The sequence below is a fragment of the Cheilinus undulatus genome, linkage group 10, assembly GCF_018320785.1.
Source record: "Cheilinus undulatus linkage group 10, ASM1832078v1, whole genome shotgun sequence".
NCBI classification, from domain to species: domain Eukaryota; kingdom Metazoa; phylum Chordata; class Actinopteri; order Labriformes; family Labridae; genus Cheilinus; species Cheilinus undulatus.
In genome coordinates this window covers 33,155,173-33,179,301 of record NC_054874.1, presented here as the reverse complement: position 1 = coordinate 33,179,301, position 24,129 = coordinate 33,155,173, and the positions used below count along the sequence as shown (strand labels likewise).

At 41.2% G+C, this 24,129-nt stretch overlaps 1 protein-coding gene across 1 annotated transcript in view; it reads right to left on the bottom strand.

Moving 5' to 3' along the window:
* gpc3 (glypican 3) overlaps nucleotides 1-23,864 on the bottom strand; it is a 109,535-nt gene extending 85,671 nt beyond the window's left edge. The window contains 2 exon segments of the mRNA XM_041797236.1: nucleotides 13,906-14,067; nucleotides 23,711-23,864. Of these exon segments, the coding sequence (XP_041653170.1) occupies nucleotides 13,906-14,067; nucleotides 23,711-23,864 (316 nt within the window).
* Nucleotides 23,865-24,129: the final 265 nt, after the last annotated feature.

Sequence of the window (24,129 nt, the reverse complement as noted above, 5' to 3'; positions counted from 1 at the left end):
AGCTTAAAGACCACAATCCCATTCTCCACAACTATGACATATACAAACACACCAACATTTAATCTCAGAGAGGAAATCTGCCTTTGTGTTAGAATAATGGTAAAAATGTGCATGATGAACGGTCCAAAGTGAAAATCTCAAAGAGTTCTTTCTGGAGTGATAATTCTGCTATTGAAGATTTCCAGAGCCTAGAATATAAAAATATGCAAACATCCCCCCCACTGGCTGACATATTATCAGCAGAGCGACAGCTGTCGCATTTTTGGGTCTGAGTGAGTTCAAATCAAAAGACAGGCGTTATTAAAAAGGTGTACTGTGAAGCACGAGACAACAGGAGCACTTTAAGCAGGATGCCAGCCCTGTTGGGGAAATGATGCTGAGGCCTCCTGTGGAGACACAAACGCCTGGCAACCTACATAAAGCCCACAGAGATAAGACAGACAGTCTGCAGAGCCTAACAATAGAAATGAAGTATGTTCAAAATGAGAACAAAGGTTTTTCTTGGCAAGGAAAAAGTGAAATTATTCCCAAGGAGAGGTGATTTCATGTTTGGTTCTTTCAGCAACCTCTTCACTTGATCACATCCTCTGCTTTCCCAGGTTACTCTGTTCCGTAGAATTTTAGGCAGACGTTTCAAAGCTTGGGGTTTGGACGACACAGCATGTCATCATCTGACATTCAAATTACTCTCTGAAGATTTCTGCGACTGACTATGAAATTTACTCCGTACACTTCTAAGGAAAATGGTTTACTTAGAATCATTTTTATACTTTTTTGTAAAAGATTATCACTAAAAACTGTGGCTTTCTGTCTGTTGGAGGGTTCACCAGCATGAAACAAGTCAGCATTCACTGATGTCTTAACCTTGGGAATATTACTGTCACTACTTCAGCTTATTCAAATGAGGAAAAATCTTAATACACTTTTTCAACTATTATGAGTTTTAATGCTAAATTCTGAGTGTATAAAGTCATCATTAGGGGTGTTTTTTTAGAGATTTTTTAAAGCCCAGGCATAGAGACACATGAAGCCTTTCCCCATTTTGTTAATCAGTAAAACAAAATCTTTTTGAAGCATTTTTCAGTTGACAAAACCACATGACTTTATAACTGCAGGACATGTCAAATTGTGAGCAAGCAGCACTTGTTCATCACCTCTTAAGAGAATAAATTATACTCAAATTTCCACTCACTAGTTTTACATATCTACGGGTAAGATGCTACCTCAAGGATTCAACAATACACAGGTGTTATCAGTTAATCTACCTCAAGACTTTTCATGCCATTTTACCACACACACTCTAAAATGATTCATGGGTTTAGTTAAACAGGATTAAAAACAAATTTATTTTTCATTGTAAAAACTGCATTTGCTTCTTGTACTTGTTTTAGTCAGTTTATAATAAAGGTTATGGAGTATGTCAAACTCAAAATCCAAGTGCATTGATTTAACTTCATAGTTTAATGATTTAAACATCTTAAGTTCAGACAACGTATTTATCTACTCTATTTCAGCAACACACATCATATTAAAGTTTGTTGTAAGCTAAAGTTAATAGTGTTTTATGTAGTTAAAAAGTAGTTTGAGTGTAGTTTTTACAGCTGCATTTGCACGTTGGTACTCTTTAGATAACTGTTTAATACAAAAAGAATATAAATATTTTATTTGAATTTAATGTTGTATCTTTTTTTTCTTTTTTGTTTTGCAGTAGACAGATCCCTTTAGTCTTTTAGCTTCATTTAAATGACAAGTTTCTCAAAAATGTTTAGTTTGTTTATACATAGCAGGAATAAAAAAAATTATATAATCCTATCTTTCAGTCTTCTCTTCTCAGCATGAACATTTTTGAAAAAGGCCTTGTCTTGTTTTATTCTCCTTACAAAAGAAGACAGATGTTGAGCTGTAAACTCATGAGCTGATGGGTTTTAAAAGTATCGGTATTCAGACCCAACAATGGTTTTCACACCTTCATGTCGTTTAGCAGAGTAAGCAGAACAACGAGCTGATCTTTTCTGCCAAAATATTTTGGATGGGCCGTACAGTGCATTCAGAAGGTATTCAGACCCCCTTCACTTTTTACAATTTTCATATGTTGCAGACTGATGGTACAGTAAAAAAATCTTTTTATTCTCAGTACTCTACTCCATTATGACAAAGTGAAAACAGAGTTTGCATTTTTGCAAATCTGTAAAAAATAAAATGTCATATTGACATTAGTATTCAGACCCTTTACAAAACACTAGAAATCTAGCTCATATCTCTGGATGTTTCTTTACCTTCATTGGGGTCAACATGTTGTAAATCAAATTGATTGGACATTATTTTGGATAGGCACGCACCTCTCTAGAAGGTCATACAGCTGACAATGCATATTAGAGCAAAAACCAAGCCATGAGGTCAAAGGAACTACTATCTGAGCCAAGGGACAGGATTGTTGCAAGGCACAGAACTGGGGAAGGCTACAAAAACAATTCTGCCACACTGAAGGTTCCCAAGAGCCCAGTGGCCTTCAGAATTTTCAAATGGTAGAAGTGTGGCACTACCAGGATTTTTCAAAGAGCTGGTTGCCTGGCAAAAATGAGCAACTGGGGGAGAATGGATTTTGTAAGCAGAGTGACCAAGAATGAGATGGTCACTCTGACTGAGCTCCAAAGACCCTGTGTGGAGATTGGACAAAGTTCCAGAAGGACAAACATCACTGCAGCCCTCCACTGATCTGCATCTACGGCAGAGTGGCACATGAAAGCTTGGTTTGGCTTGTTTTGTTTTTGTTGTTGTTGTTTGTTTGTTTTTGTTTTTGTTTTGTTTTGTTTTGTTTTGTTTTTTTTTGTTTTGTTTTTCGAATGCCTGATATCAATGTTATATTTCAGTTTTTTATTTTCAATAAATTTGCAAAAAATGTCTTATCTTAATGAGGTGATGAAGTGCATCAATACACCTATTTTGCATTTGTTCTCTCAGACCGTCTACTGCAAAGACACTTTGACAGTTTCCTTTCAGACAATTGCATAAGAGAACCTTCAGAACTCCAAGTGGATGCTCCTCAGTATTAAATGGCTTTATTAACTATCAATCTACAACAGTATGCCAGTGTGCTCAAAAAGTCCTGAAAATCTCATTACAGACAAACCAAACCATGGCACATCATGATAAAAACAGCAATTAAGTTCAAATCAGTTCATGGGTTGATATTGGAAAATGTGGTAATGGCTGGTATATCCCATCATGTCTGGTAAATGATCCTTAAAGGAGCCCATTGGAAATAGCCAAACTGCCTCCCACTATCATTAAGTTATTAGATTAGCCTGAAGCAGCACACAAACAACTACAGACATCTTACAGCAGAAACACACCCACCAGTCTTCACTGTTATTGCATTACTCCAGAAAAACTCTCGTGAATACAAAATGACTCCATGGAGGACATGAGGCAAAGACATGTATATGGGAAGCAGATGATAAGCAGACAGAGGGAAGGCTTGCTCAGGTCAGCCTCCTGGAGCCCCTTGTATCAAGTGAATGCCTAACGAGCAGGAATCAGGAAATGGATAAAAAGGCAATAAGATCTGATTCTGATTATTGGCCACTGGAGGGAGAGGCCAGGTTTTGCATCATGCCACTTCTTCTTTAGGTTACTGCCACCACAAATGTCCATTCAGCACTATCGGAGACAAATGAGGGCAAACTCCTCTCAAGGTCAACAACCACCTCCACTATGGCCACAGGGGAGCTGCCATTCTAATTCCTTATACTCATAGAGTAATTAAAACCCGTTCAGAAAGTGCAAGGGGAGCCAATTGAATTTTTTGAGACAGTTAATGAGATGCTAATTTGTTGGCCCTCTAGGAATGAGGTAAGAACTCAAGGACACAAAAGAAGGTTTTTCACACTTCGGTTGGGTGAATCTTTTTTATTGTGGTGTCTACATGTTGATGTGTAGCTGTTGGGCAGGCACACCGCAGGTGGGTGTCTTTATATTTGATAAAAAGATGTGGGCACCCTTTCAAGTTTGTTTCAAACTCACGCTCATTTTCAAAGCATCACCCCTGAGAGATTTGAGTAAAGTGGAGAAAGCTCCCCTGCCTCGCAGCAGTGAGTGAAGCCACATACACATTGCCCTCACGCCGCCTGGAACCAGTCCACGTCAGACCTGCTTTCAAACACCCAACTGTGTTGGCCTTCAGCAGACCCATGGAGTCATTTCAGGAGCACCAGGCCTGCTGTCCCAATTTTTCTGCAGATATCACACAGACTCTCTGATCGCTGAACATGCACAAACACACTCTTCTCGCTCATCTTTCCTACCCACATATTTGACTTCATAAGCAATCCTACTGATCCCATCTTCTCATGTTTACTAATTGGGTTTGCTCTTTGGACTTGAGTGCGACTCCCCTTTGGGTCAGGACTGTTCCTCAGGCTAGAGCAGAACAAGCTGTGATAAAACTGAGTCTACAGCAGTGTGATATGTTCTCTCCAGTAACTCTGCAGTCAGGAGAGCATCACTTTCTCATGTTTGATTTTAAACACAGCAAAACATTCTGATCCGACTTGCAAGACTGAACAGTAGTGCTTCTCAGTGTATATTATATGACTATAACCTCAAAAAATGTTTTTTTCAGTCAAATAAAAGCTTGCAACATTAACAACAGAAGATGATTGAGTTTCTAATCTGTAAGCATAGAGTCGATACAACAAGAGTGCACACATCACTGAGGAAATAACAGCAATTAGAGCTTCCAATCACACAAAATTACCATGCAAATGCAAATGAGTTTATGCATAATTGAGTAACTATACGGGGCCTACAGAAGGGGTAATAGTGAGGAGATGACATAAAATGTGCCTTATATTATTAATACAAACACAAGCCTGCCCCTAAACGGTCTAACAACCATGTAAATAGAGTGGCCCAGTCTTATACCTAAGCATCTGCCTACCAGTCCAGGTGTCTTTCCTGTTTTTCATCTGACAGAATAAGCACTTTACAACCATTGCTCATGCTTTTCTAATAGCAAAAGAATATATGGGTGCATTCGTCTTTAAATGTGGAGATGCCGGGTGAAAAAGTTCAGCGTTCCTATCTTGAGGACACAGAAAACACCTACACCTTACACAACCTTAAACCTGGTCTGAAGTCTAAAGCCTGTGGGGCAGAATGCTCCTGATATTAAGAAGACACATCAAAAATATTGGCACATGTAGCAAATCACAACATACTGAGCTTGTGCCACACACAGGATGCACAACAGTGCACCTACTCCAGTTTCATTATCAGCACACATTCTGATACATTAAAGACATTTTTTTAACAAGACAGAGGGCAAAGAGATCCAATCTCCCACCTGTGCATGTCTCTCTGGGTCTTTTTCTGTCCAGTACACATACTCACACTCATGCAGAAGCAGCATGCTCTCATGGAATATAGAGTTAGATTAATGTAAATTCATATACGGAACTATGAGTGCAACCAGAGACACAGCCTGCAGATATGAATAGACCTTCAGTCAGTGTCCGTTATAATTGCATCAGTGAAGAAAAACAATAAGTAGAAAAAGAAAAGAAAAAAGATTACAGCCATCTTCTGAGTGCACAAAACATTTGGGTTAGTCTGATGTTCAATCCACAGTCACAGAGTTACTCTGATGACCACTCAACTGTCACAGTTACTCTAATGACCACTCAACAGTCGCAGAGTTACTCTGAGGACCACTCAGAGTCACTCTGATGACCACTCAACAGTCACAGTTACTCTGAGGACCACTCAGAGTTACTCTGATGACCACTCAACAGTCACCGAGTTACTCTGATAACCACTCAGAGTCACTCTGATGACCACTCAACGGTCAGAGTTACTCTGAGGACCACACAGAGTTACTCTTTTAGGACCACTCAGAGTCACTCTGATGACCATTCAATGGGCAGAGTGACTCTGAGGACCACTCAACAGACATTTACGCTGAAGACCACTCAGAGTTACTCTGATGACCACCCGACAGTCATAGTTACTCTGAGGACCAATAAGAGGTAATCTGATGACCATTCAGAGTCACTGTGATGACCAATCAACTGTCACAGTTACTCTGTGGACCTCTCAGAGTCACTCTGATGACCACTCAACACTCACAGTTACGCTGAGGACCACTCAGAGTAACTCTGATGACCACTCAACTGTCACAGTTACTCTGTGGACCATTTTGAAGTACTCTGATGACCACTCAGAGTCACTCCGATGACCACTCAACTGTCACAGTTACTCTGTGGACCACTCAGAAGTACTCAGATGACCACATGAATAAAACAGGTACTCTGAGAACCACTCAGAGTAACTCTGATGATCACTGAACAGTCGCAGAGTTACTCTGATGACCACTCAACAGTCACAGTTACTCTGAGGACCACACAGAGTCACTCTGATGATCATTCAGAGTTACTCTGATGACCACTCAGAATTAATCTGAGGACCACTCAGAGGTACTCTGATGACCACTCAGAGTCACTCTGATGACCACTCAACAGTCACAGTTACACTGAGGACCATACAGAGTGACTCTGATGATCATTCAGCAGTCACAGAGTTACTCTGATGACCACTCAGAGTTATTCTGAGGACCACTAAGAGGTACTCTGATGACCACATAACAGTAACAGTTACTCTGAGGACCACTCAGAGTTACTCCGATGACAACTCAGCAGTCACAGTTACTTTGGGAACCACTCAGAGTAACTCTGACGACCACTCAATAGTCACAGAGTTACTCTGATGTCCACTCAACAGTCACCGAGTTACTCTGATAACCACTCAGAGTCACTCTGATGACCACTCAACAGTCAGGGTGACTCTGAGGACCACACAGAGTTACTCTTTTAGGACCACTCAGAGTCACTCTGATGACCATTCAATGGGCAGAGTGACTCTGAGGACCACTCAACAGACATTTACGCTGAAGACCCCTCAGAGTTACTCTGATGACCACCCGACAGTCACAGTTACTCTGAGGACCAATTAGAGGTACTCTGATGACCCCTCAGAGTCACGGTGATGACCACTCAACTGTCACAGTTACTCTGTGGACCACTCAGAAGTACTCTGATGACCACATAAAAGAAACAGTTACTCTGAGGACCTCTCAGAGGCACTCTGATGACCACTCAACAGTCACAGTAACGCTGAAGACCACTCAGAGTAACTCTGATGACCACTCAACTGTCACAGTTACTCTGTGGACCATTTTGAAGTACTCTGATGACCACTCAGAGTCACTCTGATGACCACTCAACTGTCACAATTAATCTGTGGACCAATCAGACGTACTCTGATGACCACATAAATAATACAGGTATTCTGAGAACCACTCAGAGTAACTCTGATGATCACTGAACAGTCACAGAGTTACTCTGATGACCAATCACAGTCACTCTGATGACCACTCAACAGTCACAGTTACTCTGAGGACCACACAGAGTCACTCTGATGATCACATAACAGTAACAGTTACTCTGAGGACCATACAGAGTGACTCTGATGATCATTCAACAATCACAGAGTGACTCTGATGACCACTCAGAAGTACTCAGATGACCACATGAATAAAACAGGTACTCTGAGAACCACTCAGAGTAACTCTGATGATCACTGAACAGTCGCAGAGTTACTCTGATGACCACTCAACAGTCACAGTTACTCTGAGGACCACACAGAGTCACTCTGATGATCATTCAGAGTTACTCTGATGACCACTCAGAATTAATCTGAGGACCACTCAGAGGTACTCTGATGACCACATAACAGTAACAGTTACTCTGAGGACCACTCAGAGTTACTCCGATGACCACTCAGCAGTCACAGTTACTTTGGGAACCACTCAGAGTAACTCTGACGACCACTCAATAGTCACAGAGTTACTCTGATGTCCACTCAACTGTCACCGAGTTACTCTGAGGACCACACAGAGTCACTCTGATGATCACATAACAGTAACAGTTACTCTGAGGACCATACAGAGTGACTCTGATGATCATTCAACAATCACAGAGTGACTCTGATGACCACTCAGAAGTACTCAGATGACCACATGAATAAAACAGGTACTCTGAGAACCACTCAGAGTAACTCTGATGATCACTGAACAGTCGCAGAGTTACTCTGATGACCACTCAACAGTCACAGTTACACTGAGGACCATACAGAGTGACTCTGATGATCATTCAGCAGTCACAGAGTTACTCTGATGACCACTCAGAGTTATTCTGAGGACCACTAAGAGGTACTCTGATGACCACATAACAGTAACAGTTACTCTGAGGACCACTCAGAGTTACTCCGATGACCACTCAGCAGTCACAGTTACTTTGGGAACCACTCAGAGTAACTCTGACGACCACTCAATAGTCACAGAGTTACTCTGATGTCCACTCAACTGTCACCGAGTTACTCTGATAACCACTCAGAGTCACTCTGATGACCACTCAACAGTCAGGGTGACTCTGAGGACCACACAGAGTTACTCTTTTAGGACCACTCAGAGTCACTCTGATGACCATTCAATGGGCAGAGTGACTCTGAGGACCACTCAACAGACATTTACGCTGAAGACCCCTCAGAGTTACTCTGATGACCACCCGACAGTCACAGTTACTCTGAGGACCAATTAGAGGTACTCTGATGACCACTCAGAGTCACTGTGATGACCACTCAACTGTCACAGTTACTCTGTGGACCACTCAGAAGTACTCTGATGACCACATAAAAGAAACAGTTAATCTGAGGACCTCTCAGAGGCACTCTGATGACCACTCAACAGTCACAGTAACGCTGAAGACCACTCAGAGTAACTCTGATGACCACTCAACTGTCACAGTTACTCTGTGGACCATTTTGAAGTACTCTGATGACCACTCAGAGTCACTCTGATGACCACTCAACTGTCACAATTAATCTGTGGACCAATCAGACGTACTCTGATGACCACATAAATAATACAGGTATTCTGAGAACCACTCAGAGTAACTCTGATGACCAATCACAGTCACTCTGATGACCACTCAACAGTCACAGTTACTCTGAGGACCACACAGAGTCACTCTGATGATCACATAACAGTAACAGTTACTCTGAGGACCATACAGAGTGACTCTGATGATCATTCAACAATCACAGAGTGACTCTGATGACCACTCAACAGTCACAGATACTTTGAGAACCCATCAGAGTAACTCTGACGACCACTCATCAGTCACAGAGTTACTCTGATGCCCACTCAACAGTCACAGTTACTCTGAGGACCATACAGAGTGACACTGATGATCATTCAACAGTCACAGAGTTACTCTGGGAACCACTCAGAGTTATTCTGAGGACCACTCAGAGTTACTCTGATGACCACTTAATGGTCAGAGTCCTCAGAGTCACTCTGATGACCACTCAATGGTCAGAGTGACTCTGAGGACCACTCAGAGTCACTGTGATGACCACTCAACTGTCACAGTTACTCTGTGGACCACTCAGAAGTACTCTGATGACCACATAAAAGAAACAGTTACTCTGATGACCACTCAGAGGTACTCTCATGACCACTCAGAGTTACTTTGAGGACCACTAAGGGGTACTCTGATGACCACATAACAGTCACAGTTACTCTGAGGACCACTCAGAGTTACTCTGATGACCACTCAACAGTCGCAGAGTTACTCTATACCTTTCCTACACCTCCATACTTCTGTTTGTATATTTTCATTTATATATTCATATTTAACTTTCTTGAACTTTAACCTCTTTTCACAGTTTTGATCCATTTCATATTACCCTGTTAATATATTTATTCCCATCTGAAATCCCTATCTCTTTGCATTACAACCATTCTTGGCTTTCAATGTTTACTTTAATTGAACAGCTTATTTCATATAAATTTTTGTCTTCTGCTTTTTGTAATACTGCTGCTCTAGGTGCTTCTCATTTTTAAAGACTAGATTTAAAGTTGAGCATCTAGCACAGGGCCACACTGTGAACTAAATCAACATCAGGCTATTGAGTGAAAAGCATTTATAGCACACAGGAGAAGGTGATGTAATGATCTCTCTAATGTGAACCCAAAAGAAATTTAAGAGTCTGTCACATATCAGAGTGGATACAGCAGTGTATCCATTATGTAGTCTCTCCCAGGTATAGCATAAAGAGATAAGCTAAGGTTCATTAGATTGTCAAAGAGCATTTAAGGCATTTTGTGAGAGAGGGATGCATCATTAGAAATTCCTAATGCCTTTTCTATTTCCTGCTATTGATCTCGAAGAATCCTTATGTTAAAGTGGCCCATCGCTTTACTGCTTGAAAATAAAAAGATAGACAGAGCCCCTACTTTTCATATTGTTTTAGAGAATTTTACTTCAAAAGGGAAGAAAAAACCCTGGAGTGTAGTCTGAGGCTTGGGAAAGCAGAGCTAGGCAGGTGGGGCTCAAAGGAGAGGGGGATGCAGGGATAGAGGGAGCACTTGGAGATGGCAGATAGAGGAGTGGAGAGGGGAAGCCCTTTGATCTGTGGCGCATCAGTGAGTGCAAAAGAAAAGAAAGAGAGCATAGCAAAGAAGACTGCAAACAAGGCATGCACTCAAATCCCAGTGGTAGCACAAGTACAAGGGGAAGAGACAAACAGAGGGAGAAAAGACAGAAGGAGAAAGAAAAGTCAAGTAGTCTGAGCGAGACAGAGGCTGAGAGAGAGGATGATGACAGGGACGAAAGAGAGAATGAGAAAAAAGGAGAAGAAGAACAGGGAAGAAGAGAGGATGAAATTGAAGTTTGGAGAAAGAGATAAGACCAGGATGTTAAAAGGATTTTAGTCCCTGGCTGTTTGGAGAGTTCTCTCAAGACCTATGCTAAAGTAATTAGTATTGAACCCCCTTCTAGGAAAGAGCAGCCAAACCACAGCAGTAGTCTCTTACATAGAGAGTAACAACCCTGACAAGCAAACCCCACGGCCCCCATTAAAACCCCAAGTTTTAATTGGCACATCAGGATGTTGCTGTGTTTCACTACCAATAATGTGCACTCTCAAAAAGTTGGCCCAGTGAGGCTGCACATCCTACTTCCAAGTGAAAAGCCCAAGACAGTGAACAGAGCTGCTGTGCTGGGTTGGAAGGGCCTGTGTAGTCTGATAACAAAAGCTCCTGTGAAAGGGATATTTTACAGAAACAACTGTTGCTAATTTGGCTGCAATGCCAGAGTGGAGTTTTTATCCCTTTGTTGTCCAGGAGTTTACTGTGATTTAGAGCAAAAAGTTTACAAAACTCAGTTTGAATATAGCATGGCCCCCATACAGGGAAACATTCCCTGAAGGCAACTTTAGCCACAGTTTTGATAGTTTTGATAGCTGGAGGAATCAGCCTTCAAATCTTTTTTATATGAATACATTAGAAATTTATTGAAATAACAAATATTTTTTAGGTTTGTACCTAAAAGAGTAAAGCTATGAATTACTTTTTCTGAATTCTGCAACAGTAAGAAGTCATGACACATAAATTGTTCTATGATCAGGAGGCTCATAATAATAATTCATGATTATAAAATTATAAAATAAATACAATGATTAAATAGTGCAAATCAAAGTATGTATATTTTAAATATGTCCTTATATTTATGATTTACGAAGATTGATGCTACACCATCACATAGCCAATGCAGTGATTACTCATGCAAAATCAAGGCTCATCTTTGACAGTAAAAGACTCCAGACTCACTGCAAAACTGAACAGTAGACAGTTAGTGAAGAAAAAAAGAGTTGTATGAAATTAAAAATCAAAAAAAGCTTTTTCAATTCTATTTCTCTGAGTCAGTTGAACACATTTTTAATTTTAAGTAAACAGTACTCAGTCATTCTAAGAATTTTCTGTCATTTACCCAATTTAATTCAAATTGATTGACATCATCCCTTAGTCTGCAGAATTTTCCCATAATGCCTTTGGGCATCAGACCCTTTTGCACCATGTGTGATGTTCATGACTCAGACAAGTCCCACCTGTGGAGAGCAACCACAACATACAAGCTAGTTCACAACTGTGGTTGGAGAGAACAAGACCATGGAGTTTGAAGCAGTCGATGACTCAGAGGGTTCAGTGTGCAAATTTAAAAATGGGGATATGAAAGGATACACAAACAAAAAGAAAAGGAAGAAGAACAGTCTTTCAAGTAATGGCAATGGAGGAATCGTTTGTTGTTGGAATAGCAGCAAAAAAGCAAACGGACGGTATCTTTAAAGGCCCACACGAGGTTGGGAAGTTTATTGAAGACAAGCTAGGTAAGGTGCAATCAGTTTGAATCACGAGAGGAGGACTTATCATTGTCAAATGCCTCTCAAAATGGCAAAGAGACAGAGCATTGAAAATCAAAATATTTAAAAATGGCTTCAGCATTGTTAATTGTTTTCCCCTTGGAAAACAGGGAAGGAAGAAAGGAGTTGTAGGTGGAGTGCCAATGTCAGTGGAGGCTGACTCATTTCTTAAAGTCCAAGGAGTGTGTAAGGCACGGAGAATGACTAGAAATCGAGAAGGGGAGAAGGAGGACACTAAATCAGTGTGTCTGACTTTTGAGGGAGAATTGCCGGACAGAGTGTTTCTAGATTATGTGTGCTACAGAGTCAGACCGTTTGAGAAAGCTTCCCTGAGATGTTTCTGCTGTCAAGACTATGGACATGTTGCTGCAGTGTGCAGAAGAGTTAAACGGTGTTTGAAGTGTGGTGAAAATGAATGTTATGATACATGTGACATCGAAAATGAAGACGTGAAGTGTTTGCATTGTAAAGGAAATCATTTTGCACAATCTGCAAAGTACCCAAATAGAATCAGGGAAGTAAGACTGTGTAAAGTCTGCGCTGAGGAGAGGTTGTCATATGCCGAGGCAGTGAGGAGGGTTGAAAAAGCCAAAGAAGTGCCTTTGCAGGAGGAGGAACAGGAGCGGCAAAGACACAAAGACAACATGTGTGTGGACAAAAAAAACGTTTCCTGGCATTCATTTCAATGGTCATTAACTGTGCAGCAGACATTCAAGGGAAATCAGAAAGAATTAAAATGGTGTTGGAGGCAGCAAAAACATTTCCGGACATTGAGGGTATCACTTGTGAAGAGTTGGACAATACCCTGAGGGAAGGAATGGCAAAAACTCAGACAAGTGTGTCTGGGTCATAGAAATAGAAATGCCATGAACGGGGAGCAAATTGGGTAAACGTTGTTTATAGCTTTCACAGAGTTTTCACAATACAGAAGGTGGCAATAATGACACACGTTGGATGCCAACCGCCATTAAACCCAAGAGAAGAAGAAGAAGAACCACAACATACAATAAATGGTACACTGAACATGAATACGTCTCCTCAGCTGACAGCAGCTGAATCTGAAGTCTGACTCATCTGTGTTTCACACCACTATTTTATTGAGCTGGTATTTTGCATATATATCAGTAAACTGGAACCACTCATACCAGTTTCTCTCCTTTTACCCCACTCTGCTGCGCTCTCTTGAGTTTTTGCTCTTTATATAACAGCCATGAGCTACCAATGGCTGCTGTGTAACTGTTTTCAGGAGGCTGTCAATTTCTGGATGAACATGCCTTGCAGAGACAACTACACTGTATCTAAAGTCATTTGAACCACATGCCTCTGCCATTTGAACATTTAGCTGAACTGCAGTCTCATCCCTGTCTGTGTGCATTATGCTTCTGTCTTATTTATATGTGACTCAGTGCTCAGAAGAGGGAGATGTTGAAGTGAACAGTGATCTGCAGCCAAGAAACTGGATCCTGAGATGAGGATGTCAATCATCAGTTTAACACTGAGGTGAAGATGTTTTTTCTCTGTGCTAGTTTTTTTTAAATCCTCTTGTCTGTTTGAGACAGGTTCAGTCTAACTGTGCTCACTGCTTACCTTGGAATATTGCAGCGTTCTGGATGATAAGACGTTTAAGTTGAGCACTGACAACCTGCAGACCTGACTCCATGTTGCTGCGTGCAGCTACCTGATAGCGCTCCTCCATCTTTTTGGAACAGCAGGACGGGCCTTTGCTTTGGCAAACCTGCAGATCAGCACCTGGCAAGAAATCAGCAGAGAGAGGACAGGAGTCTGAATGAGCAGAATAAGGGGACAGCAGAGACACTTTTGTTTCTTTCTTACAGAATAGAGGCCTTTCATTTAACAGAAATAAACATTAGTTGCATTCCCTGCATGTTAAACAGAGGAAACGCTATCTCCTGCAGATTCTGCAGACATAATGAGCGTACATCATTAAGCAGGGTTATTTAGCAGGGCTGGATTCCAAAATAAACTGCTGCTAAAAATGATTCATTTTGATGCACATTAAAGCAATACACCACAGCAATGTTGTTTTGCTCAGAGAAAAATTCTGTCGAGAGCAAGTTATCCTTACTTCAGGCTTCACTTTCCACACCTAGATGATAAAAATGTTTTTGGCCACAAAGTTTAGAGCCAGGAGCAACCAGGAAACAAACAAACAAACCACAGATTAAACATACTTTCACTTCATACGCCATTACAAAATAGCTGCAAGATAGATTTAAGGTGCTGAAACAATGTTGTTCATCTGGTCACTGGCAGAGCAAGTTGTTTACAAAGATGAGAAGTACGAGGATTTACTGACTCTGAGAGGTACATATGTTAGCAGGCAAAAGTTAACTAAGGTGAAAAAGATTTCTTATTCGAATGATGTCTCTTCACACACATGTATGAATGAAAAAACTCCCTAAAAAAATGTCATTCCATTGGAAAAAAGAAAAAGGTGGAAAATTAAAAAGATTTCAGGATTTAATCTGATCAAGGATAACTGAAATACCTCAGCAGCTGCAACAGTAATAGTGAATGAAGTGCAGCCTTTTGTGATGATGTGCTGAAGGACATCTTTTCAAAGAGCCATTTTGTCTTGTTTTAATAGCTGGATATGCTTTTACTATCACAATTTTTTAGTCACGCTGTAGAAGTAAAACCCATTTAAAGCTTTCAAAGAGACAGCCTACTAAAGTTCAAACTCTGTTTTTTTTAGGAGGCCGAAACAACCATCACTACTGAAGTTGTAAAGATACTGTGATAGCACACCTCAACTTAAAACGAATTACCTAGAGAAGTCTGCACTTTCTTTAACAAGCTTTGATTTTCCAGCTCAATCCCAAATCCCTACTCTAAAATGAAACTCCTGCAATACATCAAACAGACATAAACATAGCACAACTATCTTTAATGTTGAAATATAAAATGGAGTTCCCTTTCTGCGGTGCTTCCCCATCTCTCTGTCTCATGTGGCTGCAGAAAGCTTCCATGAGCTGCACTACCATGCGGAGCTACACTGAGGAGTTGTCTGAAGGATCCTCTGCTTGAGAGGCACAAGTGACATGGGCCTGATTGATGGTGCGGTGAACAAATGTCAGGGGAGTCTGCCTGCTTACCTGCTGCTGAAGATAAAGAGATGGAGGAATATATACGTGCACATACCTTTTCTAAACCAGTGAAAACAGCAGAGCTACTAACAAAGAAGGAGGTACAGCAGAATGACAGTCTTGATATATGATAAGCACAGAGGAGTCCCATAGAGAACAGACCTGGGTTGCCCCGTCACACTTTAGGGTGTAGACTCTAAAGGGTGAAACTGGTAATAAAACTGTTGTACAGCACCTTTGTATGCATACTGACAGGCTTGACAGATAAGATCAAGTTAATTTCAGAATTTGTGAGCAAAATTATTAAGCTGTCAATTGCACCACTGGAGTGGTAGTGCAGCCAGTGCAGAGAAGAGACAAAGATTTAGTAATTACCTCCTGAAAACAGTTTCATCTGCACGCATGTCGTTTTGCAGATGATAAATGTGTTTCATTACAGAGGTACCACAGCAGTAAGGAATAAGTGAAAAATCCAGCAGGCAAAATGATTACCTGTAGAGTCACAACAATAAAATCAACGTCTAAATAAAACCTTCTCTCTGACTGACAGATCACTTGGGAATAAGCTTCCTGCTTCTCCTCTTTGCTTTAGGCTTAGCTCCTGTTCTCCCTTTTTTGATTGCCTGTCATCCCTGTGCGGTTTTGCTCAGAGCTTTTATGACCTGGTCTTCGTTAGTGTAATAGCTAATGGGCACTTCAACACCTTTCTGTCAGTTTGTTATTGGTTAATTGGTTGATGTTTGTGCCCTGATAGCCAATTCTCTCAAACAAAATTAAGAAGGACAAGGTGCAGGGCTGGGAGCAATTTAGATGTAAATTTCCCTAACGTACATCCTTGGTCCAAGGCCTAGTCTTTAAATTATCACCTAGTTCCAATCAATACTCTGGAATAGCAGGACAGGCAGTTCAACATGGAAGAATGGCTGTTTTCATGAGCTTCAAGGTCTTTAAAAGCCTTTTTTTAAAACCAAATTGATTGCCCTTCAGTTTGCTGCAGACTTATCTGACTGTCCTTTGCTGATTCTCTCATGACAACAAAGTTTCTACTGAAATGCCAAGGGTGAAGCTCCAGCAGGGGCTCAAGCAGTTGTGAGTACACACAGACAGCAGGAGTTCTTTCCTTCAATGCTTTAACAAGCTTGGGGACTCCAAGGCAGGGGAATGGGGACAGACACAAATACACTGTGTGTCTCCTACATTCCCCGCACCAATTAGAAAGCTATCACTATGCAACTTTAATGATGGGAACCTTGAAAAAAACAAGTTGTATTAAGATATAGAATATGTTAAGAGCTGTTCATTATGAGCATAAATTATACATCAAGTACCGGTGTTGAGTGGAAGCATGTGGGACTTTCTCTCCAGGGCAAAATAATCCAGTGTCACTTTGTAGAGACAATAAATGAAATGAGGATTTACAACTGAGGAGTAATAATACCATTAGCTGTTGGGGATTACAATTGTTTTACATGTTTTTGGAGCTTTGCTCACTGCTCTACTTAAAATTGTTTGATGAAGCAAGAAATTGAAAGCTGGAAGCATGAATGTGAAAGAGCCTGATTCCTGATTTTACACTGTACATAAAACAAAGGGGCAGCAAACACAGAGTTCCTGATTACAAAAAGACTGTTCAAGCAATGAAAACTGACCGAACAAATAATAAATAGTGCTTAACAAAAAAACCTCTGGTTTCAGGTCAGATGAGTCATGTCTGGTGTCATCAAGGACATTTGTTCCCTGATTTTCCCTTTTTTTTTCAATGATAAACAACAACAGCTAACTAATGATTGGTTTATGTTTCTTGATGCTCTCCTGAATATTTCCTGAACTCCTCATAGCACCCTATGAGTATGTCGTACCAGAGGAAATAAAAATACAAAATTTCAGCCCAGAGACAGAAAAAGCTCTGCAGTATTTCATGTTGAAATAAGTGGCAGCTGTCAGCACAGCCTCTAGTATAGTGGTGCACTTTTTCATTAAGTGTAAATCTGATGCTGCTCTCATGAAACAGATCTGCTGTTGCTGTCAGAGAGACACCACATCCTCCACTCAAACCGCTGTGGACACAGATGGAGCTGATTCACACTTGTCCTGCGGTAAGTGCTCTGCGCTTCTCAAGTGTCCCTCTACACATATGTAGTGACCTGACACGCGGCCTCCATCTCACCCTCAGACTCTACAAGCACCCTCAGCTGCAGACACAACAAACACTGGAGTGATACCCCTACAGCACTGTTAACATTTTATTTTTCAGATCTGTGTTGAAACTTGTTTCATTTAGATCATGTTTATGGACAGAAAATCTGAAGCTTTCATATTTTGGTGTTTTGCCTCAAGCATCAGTGCAGCATTATTAGAATTCTGCTCAGCCTTCCTGCGGACATCTCACTGAATCAGCTACCTCCTGCCCACAAGATCACCATACTAATACAGGCCACTTCATGTCTCTCATTCACTCATTTACACACACAGGAAGTAAGACTTTACTCTGTGAAACTGCAGTAAGCAGCTTTAAATTTCCTCAGTCTTATATTAGATGGATGCCATGCTGAAGAACTCACGTAGGCTGCATGACAGACTTTAAAAGAAGTTTTTACTCCTCAAATTCTAAGCAAGCAGAAAGAATAAGAAGATATGACTGAAAACTTTCAACTTGTTCTGCAGTTAAAGACAATAATGTTTTATAGATGACTCAGAACAAAACAGACCCCCAAAAATGTGCTAAATCTATGAGAAGTAACTGCATATTTCATGCTTCTGGAAAATGTAAGAAAAAAAAAAACAGTCTCATTAATACAAAAGTGGGAGAGGCAGGGTTTATAGAAATCCAATACAAAAATTGACTTTGACTACAAGCCCAGCGGATATAAAAAGCAGCATAAAGCACTGGAAACATGACTGTCACTTAAATAAGAAGACTTTTTCAGCCTAGAGATAAGAATATGATTTATTAAGAAATAATAAAGACTTTTTTAATTCAATAATGAGTATCGATGCTACTGTTATATGGTTATTTTTAATGTTATCAGAAATTACTGCGCTAACTCTCATACATGTTTTGTTTCGGTAGCTAGTGTAACACTTGGCCTGTGGAGAGCTTCAAAAGAAAATACTGGCACATCTGGTGTTGATGATGGATTTCATCTGAGAATAATAAATACAAGCGAAATTAAATAAATAAATAAAGTGTTTGAATAAAAAAGGTCTGCACAGAGGCATCCTCCTCAAAATGAAATTTATTGTTGAGGGGGAAGAATCAGTTTGAGCGATGAATGCGAACCCAATGATGCAATGTTTGGAAATGCAACTATTTCAGTACACTGCATGATAAACAATAAATCAATATTAGTTTATGTCAGTGCCCCAAACTGCAGTTTGCTAAAGAAATTGCACATAGAAAATAGAATAAGAAAGCAGAAAATACACACTAGTGTTTTCTCTGTTCTTCCTGTTTTCATGTGAAATATCAGATTTTTTTCACAGATTGCAATGAATCAATCTCCTCTCTTTGATTTAATCAGTCGTAACCAGCAGATATACACAGCTGGTGACAGGATTTCTATGAATGGGTCCAGAACTACTACATCATTCCTCTCCACAATAATTGCAGGGTTAGTGTCTTTTCTCTCTGGATTGCCAATTTGATTTCCAAAGAGTCTGAATTCACTTCACTCCAAAGGTGCAGCAGGGGTAGGACATACAACGTCCTCAGTATAGGCCTTGTTAGATTAGCCGAAGTATTTTTCATTAAAATGGTTTCTCTGAGTAGATCTTAAAATTCATCTCTCCCTCTGGCAGCTCTGATTGTTTGTTGTGAGTCTAGAAAATCACAAACCATAAAGTTTAACTAATGTTTAGAAAGGGAGATCTTCAGATCCCTCTGGGATGGTTAGGCTTTGAGAAGCAATAATCTCTGTATCATGTCATTCCAAGTGACAAAAAGTGTGAGGATTTTTGGCGTCTCTTGCTTTTCCGTCTCAGTTATTCTATTCTGCATCAGGTCAGATGTTAGTTTTTGCTACTCCAATGCTACAATGCTGAATGAGACAAACAATAGTTACAAAATCCTATTTTAACTCTTCATACATGCAGTATATTTTATTAGATTCTTGTTCTAGCAGCATGTGAAAGTATTCTTTTACTGATATAAAACACTCTACAAAGATAAACAAATGATCACACAAAGTACTTTTAAAACAAAATTCGGATCAGTGAGGTTCATGCTATGTGGTCAGTTGCTGAAAATGTATAAATATAGAGCCTATAAAAGTATTAACCCCTGGGATGTTTTACTCTTTTATTGGTATTATAAATCAATCATGGTCAATATAATCTGGCTCTTTTGGCATAAAATTGCTAAACCATTCTTTAATGTTAAAGTGAAAACAGATTTCTACAAAGTAATGTCAATGCGATAAGAAATAAAAACATTTAATGTAAAATAAGTGATTGCATAAATATTCACCCCCTTTAAAGTGAATTCCCATACTGAACAGAGCTCCAGCCACCTGGTGCTAGAACTCTCACAATCAGTGAAACGTGGACCACTTGAGTGCTCTGAATGTTTGGTGACTGCCAACACTGCACATCACCACAAACACATTAGGTCCTTCTCATTTCACATTTCGGTATCCTTCCTCCCTCCATTCGTGTCGTTTCCTTGCATCTTACCTCCACCCAGTGAGGAACTGAAAGAGAGATGTGAGGAAAAACAGGAGGAGAGAGGAGGCACAACCATGTGAATGAGAACTCCTTTACTCCACAGCCTCAGTCTGAGCGACTTCAGATACTGATGATCAGCTGATTCACCTCATAGCCCAAACCTTAAGCAGACCCGTATTTAAAATCATTTCAAAAACCTTTGCAATGACTCACCATAAAATGGTCAAAAATGATTATATTAATGTCCTTAAGAAAAGCATTCTTTATTTTACACATCTGATTATCAGTGGAATTGCGTTGGTTTATGCTTTGGCAAGCACATTTTGGTGCAACTCAGGCACATCCTCAGTGATGTTCCTGGGGTCCCCAGGTGTTTTGGGTCTTTCAACATCATACACCCTCACCCAGGTGACCCAGCCGGGGTGATCAAGTCCCGGCTTGTGTCTGAGAAGCAAGTGTGGTCCACAGATCCCCTCGCTTGATCCACAGCCGTCTCTATGCCTTTTCTGCAGCATCGGGGATGTTCTTGATGGCCCTCCTGTTGTGCAGTCCCTTCACTCCCAGCAAATTGAGAGCCCTGACAAGAGACTGGCCAGTGAAGCCTCTGCACCCAATCTCAATGGAGTTGCAACGGGTCCGCCATCCCCTGCTCCAACACTCATCTGCCAGCTCCTCATACTTGGCCCTCTTCCTCTCCTAGGCGTCCTCCATCCGGTCTTCCCAGGGAACAGTCAGCTCTCATTGTTTCAGAGACCAGAACTATGTCTGGTCACTGCGATGGTCTCTGGGAACTCGAGCTGTCTTCCTAGGTCGACCTTCAGCTGCCAGTCCCAAGCTGTTGCAAGCAGCCCTCCTGTTTGGCTCGAGCACTGCTGTGGCTTCTCCCTCCGCTTTGACAAAAGCAATGGACTGCCTCGCCGGTTGCTGCTGTCTGCTGCGAGAGATTCCTGAACTAACAACCTCTGCAGTGACCCTCAGCACCTGGTTGTTCCGCCAACTGTAGCGCCCCTGTCCAAGGGCTTTTGGGCAACAGCTCAAAATATGCTCCAGCATGCCTCCTTTCTGACATAGTGGACACTGTGGAGTGTCTACCAGGCCCCAGTGGAAGAGGTTGGATGGGCTGGGGAGGACATTGTAGACTGACTGGATAAGGAACTTGATCCTGTGTGGCTCTGACTTCCAAAGGTCCGTCCACGAGACCTGCCGGTCTGCTGCCTGTTCCCATTGAGTCCACCCCCCCTCCCGCCGCATCCCTACTGTCCTACTGCAGCGGGCTTCCTCCACCCCTGCTCGGACCTTCTAGATCAACTGGCGTCTTTCCTTCCCCCAGACCTTGTTGTAGCAGGGTCTTGGGTTGCTGCCGAACCCTGCCCGTCCAGAAGCCACTGCTCCCATCAACTCACTGTGCCTCAGCCGTGATTCAGCCTAGTTGACTGCCTCCTGCGCGTTCTACTTCCTGCCAGTTCTTACTTCTATGCCAGCAGAGGAGACCCTGATGTCACTGGAGTCACCTTGATTGACTTGAAAAGCTTTCAAAAATTGTCAAATTATATTGAACATGGTTGATTTATAAAATCCAAAAAAGGTAAAACATCCTAGAGGGTGAATACTTTAACAGGCACTGTATTAATTGTGTTTTTAAAGAAGTCAGTTTTAGAGTCCATTTCAACCAAAATGATGTAGCTACCCTGTTCTACTTCTAATGGCCAGCATTTTGCATGAGAACGTATAAATCAAACTACCTACTAACTGGCCACAATAGAGCACCCTTCGCTTGACAGATAAACTGATTTAGAGTATGTGAATTGTTGTGACCACCCTGTTTGCAGGTTGTCCATCTCAGCTTGATGTGCAGACACAGCTGGACTGCTCGGCCTTACATTTAGGGAGGCTGAACATCTCTCTCGGCTAGCAACACTGATTTCCTATTTGGCTGGCAGATAAAATACTTGATTGTGTAGGTGGAGGGCTGTGATTAAAGATGGATGCATGGGGATATACAAGGGCTCAGCGGTTAGAGCTGCATGCACCCACAGATGGGAGATTAAAATTGGGTAGAGGGAGCGTAACAAAATATGCTTCAAAGTGCATTGCAGATATTTCCTGCTGTTTGATTTAAAGCATGTGTGATTAGTTACAGTCTTTCATGCTCTGGGTACATTTGGGATTATTTGATAAACCTATTTAATGAGAGAAGCATGTAATAACTGAATGCTCAGAATCAAAAGAAACTGTTAACCTGCAACATCCACCTGTGCTAACAACACACTGAAACTTAATATTTGCACAGGGCTGTGATTCAGGCATGAGAGGGGTCTCCACTTACTGAATCAGAATGCATGCAACAGGCTTCAGTAGTAACCCCGCGTTCTTTGTTCTGCAAAATATTTTTTCAAGTTATTTCTCCAGCCCAAAAAGACTTTAATATTTCCCATTAGTGCCGTCAATTTCTTCTTATCTTCAGATTCAAATTGCTTCTCTCAAGATGTGTTCTGTACACATCCAGGAGGCAGTCAGTGGCATTTGAGCTCCAGGGAACAATTGTTGGATTGTCTGATTATAAATTTGTTTTCAGAGTGTTCACAGTTCATATCACACCACTAATCTATAGTCTGTGAAAATGTGGCTGGGAAAAAGCTGCCAACCAAGCCTGGACAATATTATTAATCAGCTCTCTTAAAGGAAGAGTGCTGATCGTTTTCTTTGTGCTCAGTCCATCGCCATTTACACAACTACACCTGCCACCACCACTGCCAACTTAGCAGCATATACCCACAACCCTCATATAAAACCTCTGCTCTCACATCTGCTTCAAATGTCCAAAAATCCAGAATCAAAGCAGGTTTTACCTCTTTTTCTACTACAATACTTTACTTGATAATGTAACTTAACAGAGAGGGTTAGTTAAGCTGGAGGGATGGAGAGAATATTCGAGCCAGCTCTGGCTGTCAGCAGCTTTTAACTGGAAGTGTAAAAGGCTTGCAGTGTTGTATTGGTCACTAAAGATGAAGGCTTACGGTTCAGGGATGCAGAGATTACAGAAATATACTTAGGTAAAGTGACTTTGATGAAACTTTACTTAAGTAGAAGTAAAAACTGATCTATGAACCTTGCCTATCTAAAAGTTAAGGTCACTGATTTGACATTTACTAAAGCAGAGTACTCATTTTATAAAGTAGAGGCTGATGAGTGAAATATATGATCTCTTCTTTATGTGCAGTGTAAGAACACCTCAAGATTACAAATCCAACCAGGGTGTCAGAATAAGGTTTACGGCATCAGCATATTTTGGATGTAATGTAGAATCATCTGTGGCCATCACGTGCAAGTGTGAGCCAAACAGTTTCATGTCGTTGTCCTCTTAATTTCTTTACTTTCCAAGTAAATTTCAAAACAAGTGGTTTCACTTCAATCAGATATGCACATTTGGCGGATGTATTGAAGTACAAAAGTACAAGTTCACAAAACTCCACTAAATTAAAGTGACGTGACTTTAAATTTCCACCCCTGACAGTCAGAGCTGAAACAAAATAACGCTGTCATCCTTCATACCAATGCAGACGATTAGAAGCCTCTGTTAGATGATGTAAGTACACGTACGAGACTTAAGTTAAAGACTCTACCTGACACTGGGTTTTCGGGCACCCACTTGGAGCCAGGATGCAGAGAGTGAAACACCGTGCGCACCTCTTGGCAGTTCGGCACCTGTCCACCGAGCAGAGAGAACGTCTGGAAGAAGGCGCACAGAAAGAGCGCACAATGGACTGAACCAGGCATGGTGGATAACAGCACCTAACCGGACCGGACAGAGGAAAGATTCGCAGCTGAGATTTACTTCAACACAGTAAAGTTAAAGGGTCCCGCGTTTGCGCTGTTGAGGTGATGCTGCAGCTCCAGGCAAAGCACGGATCAGCATCCTTCCGCTTTCTCTTCCAGAACAACCCTCCTGCCTGGATCGCTGCTCTGCTGAGCCTCTTGGTGGAGCTTATTCGCTTGCTGATAACTTCTGAGTCCCACTTCACTTGCGACACAGACACTTAGC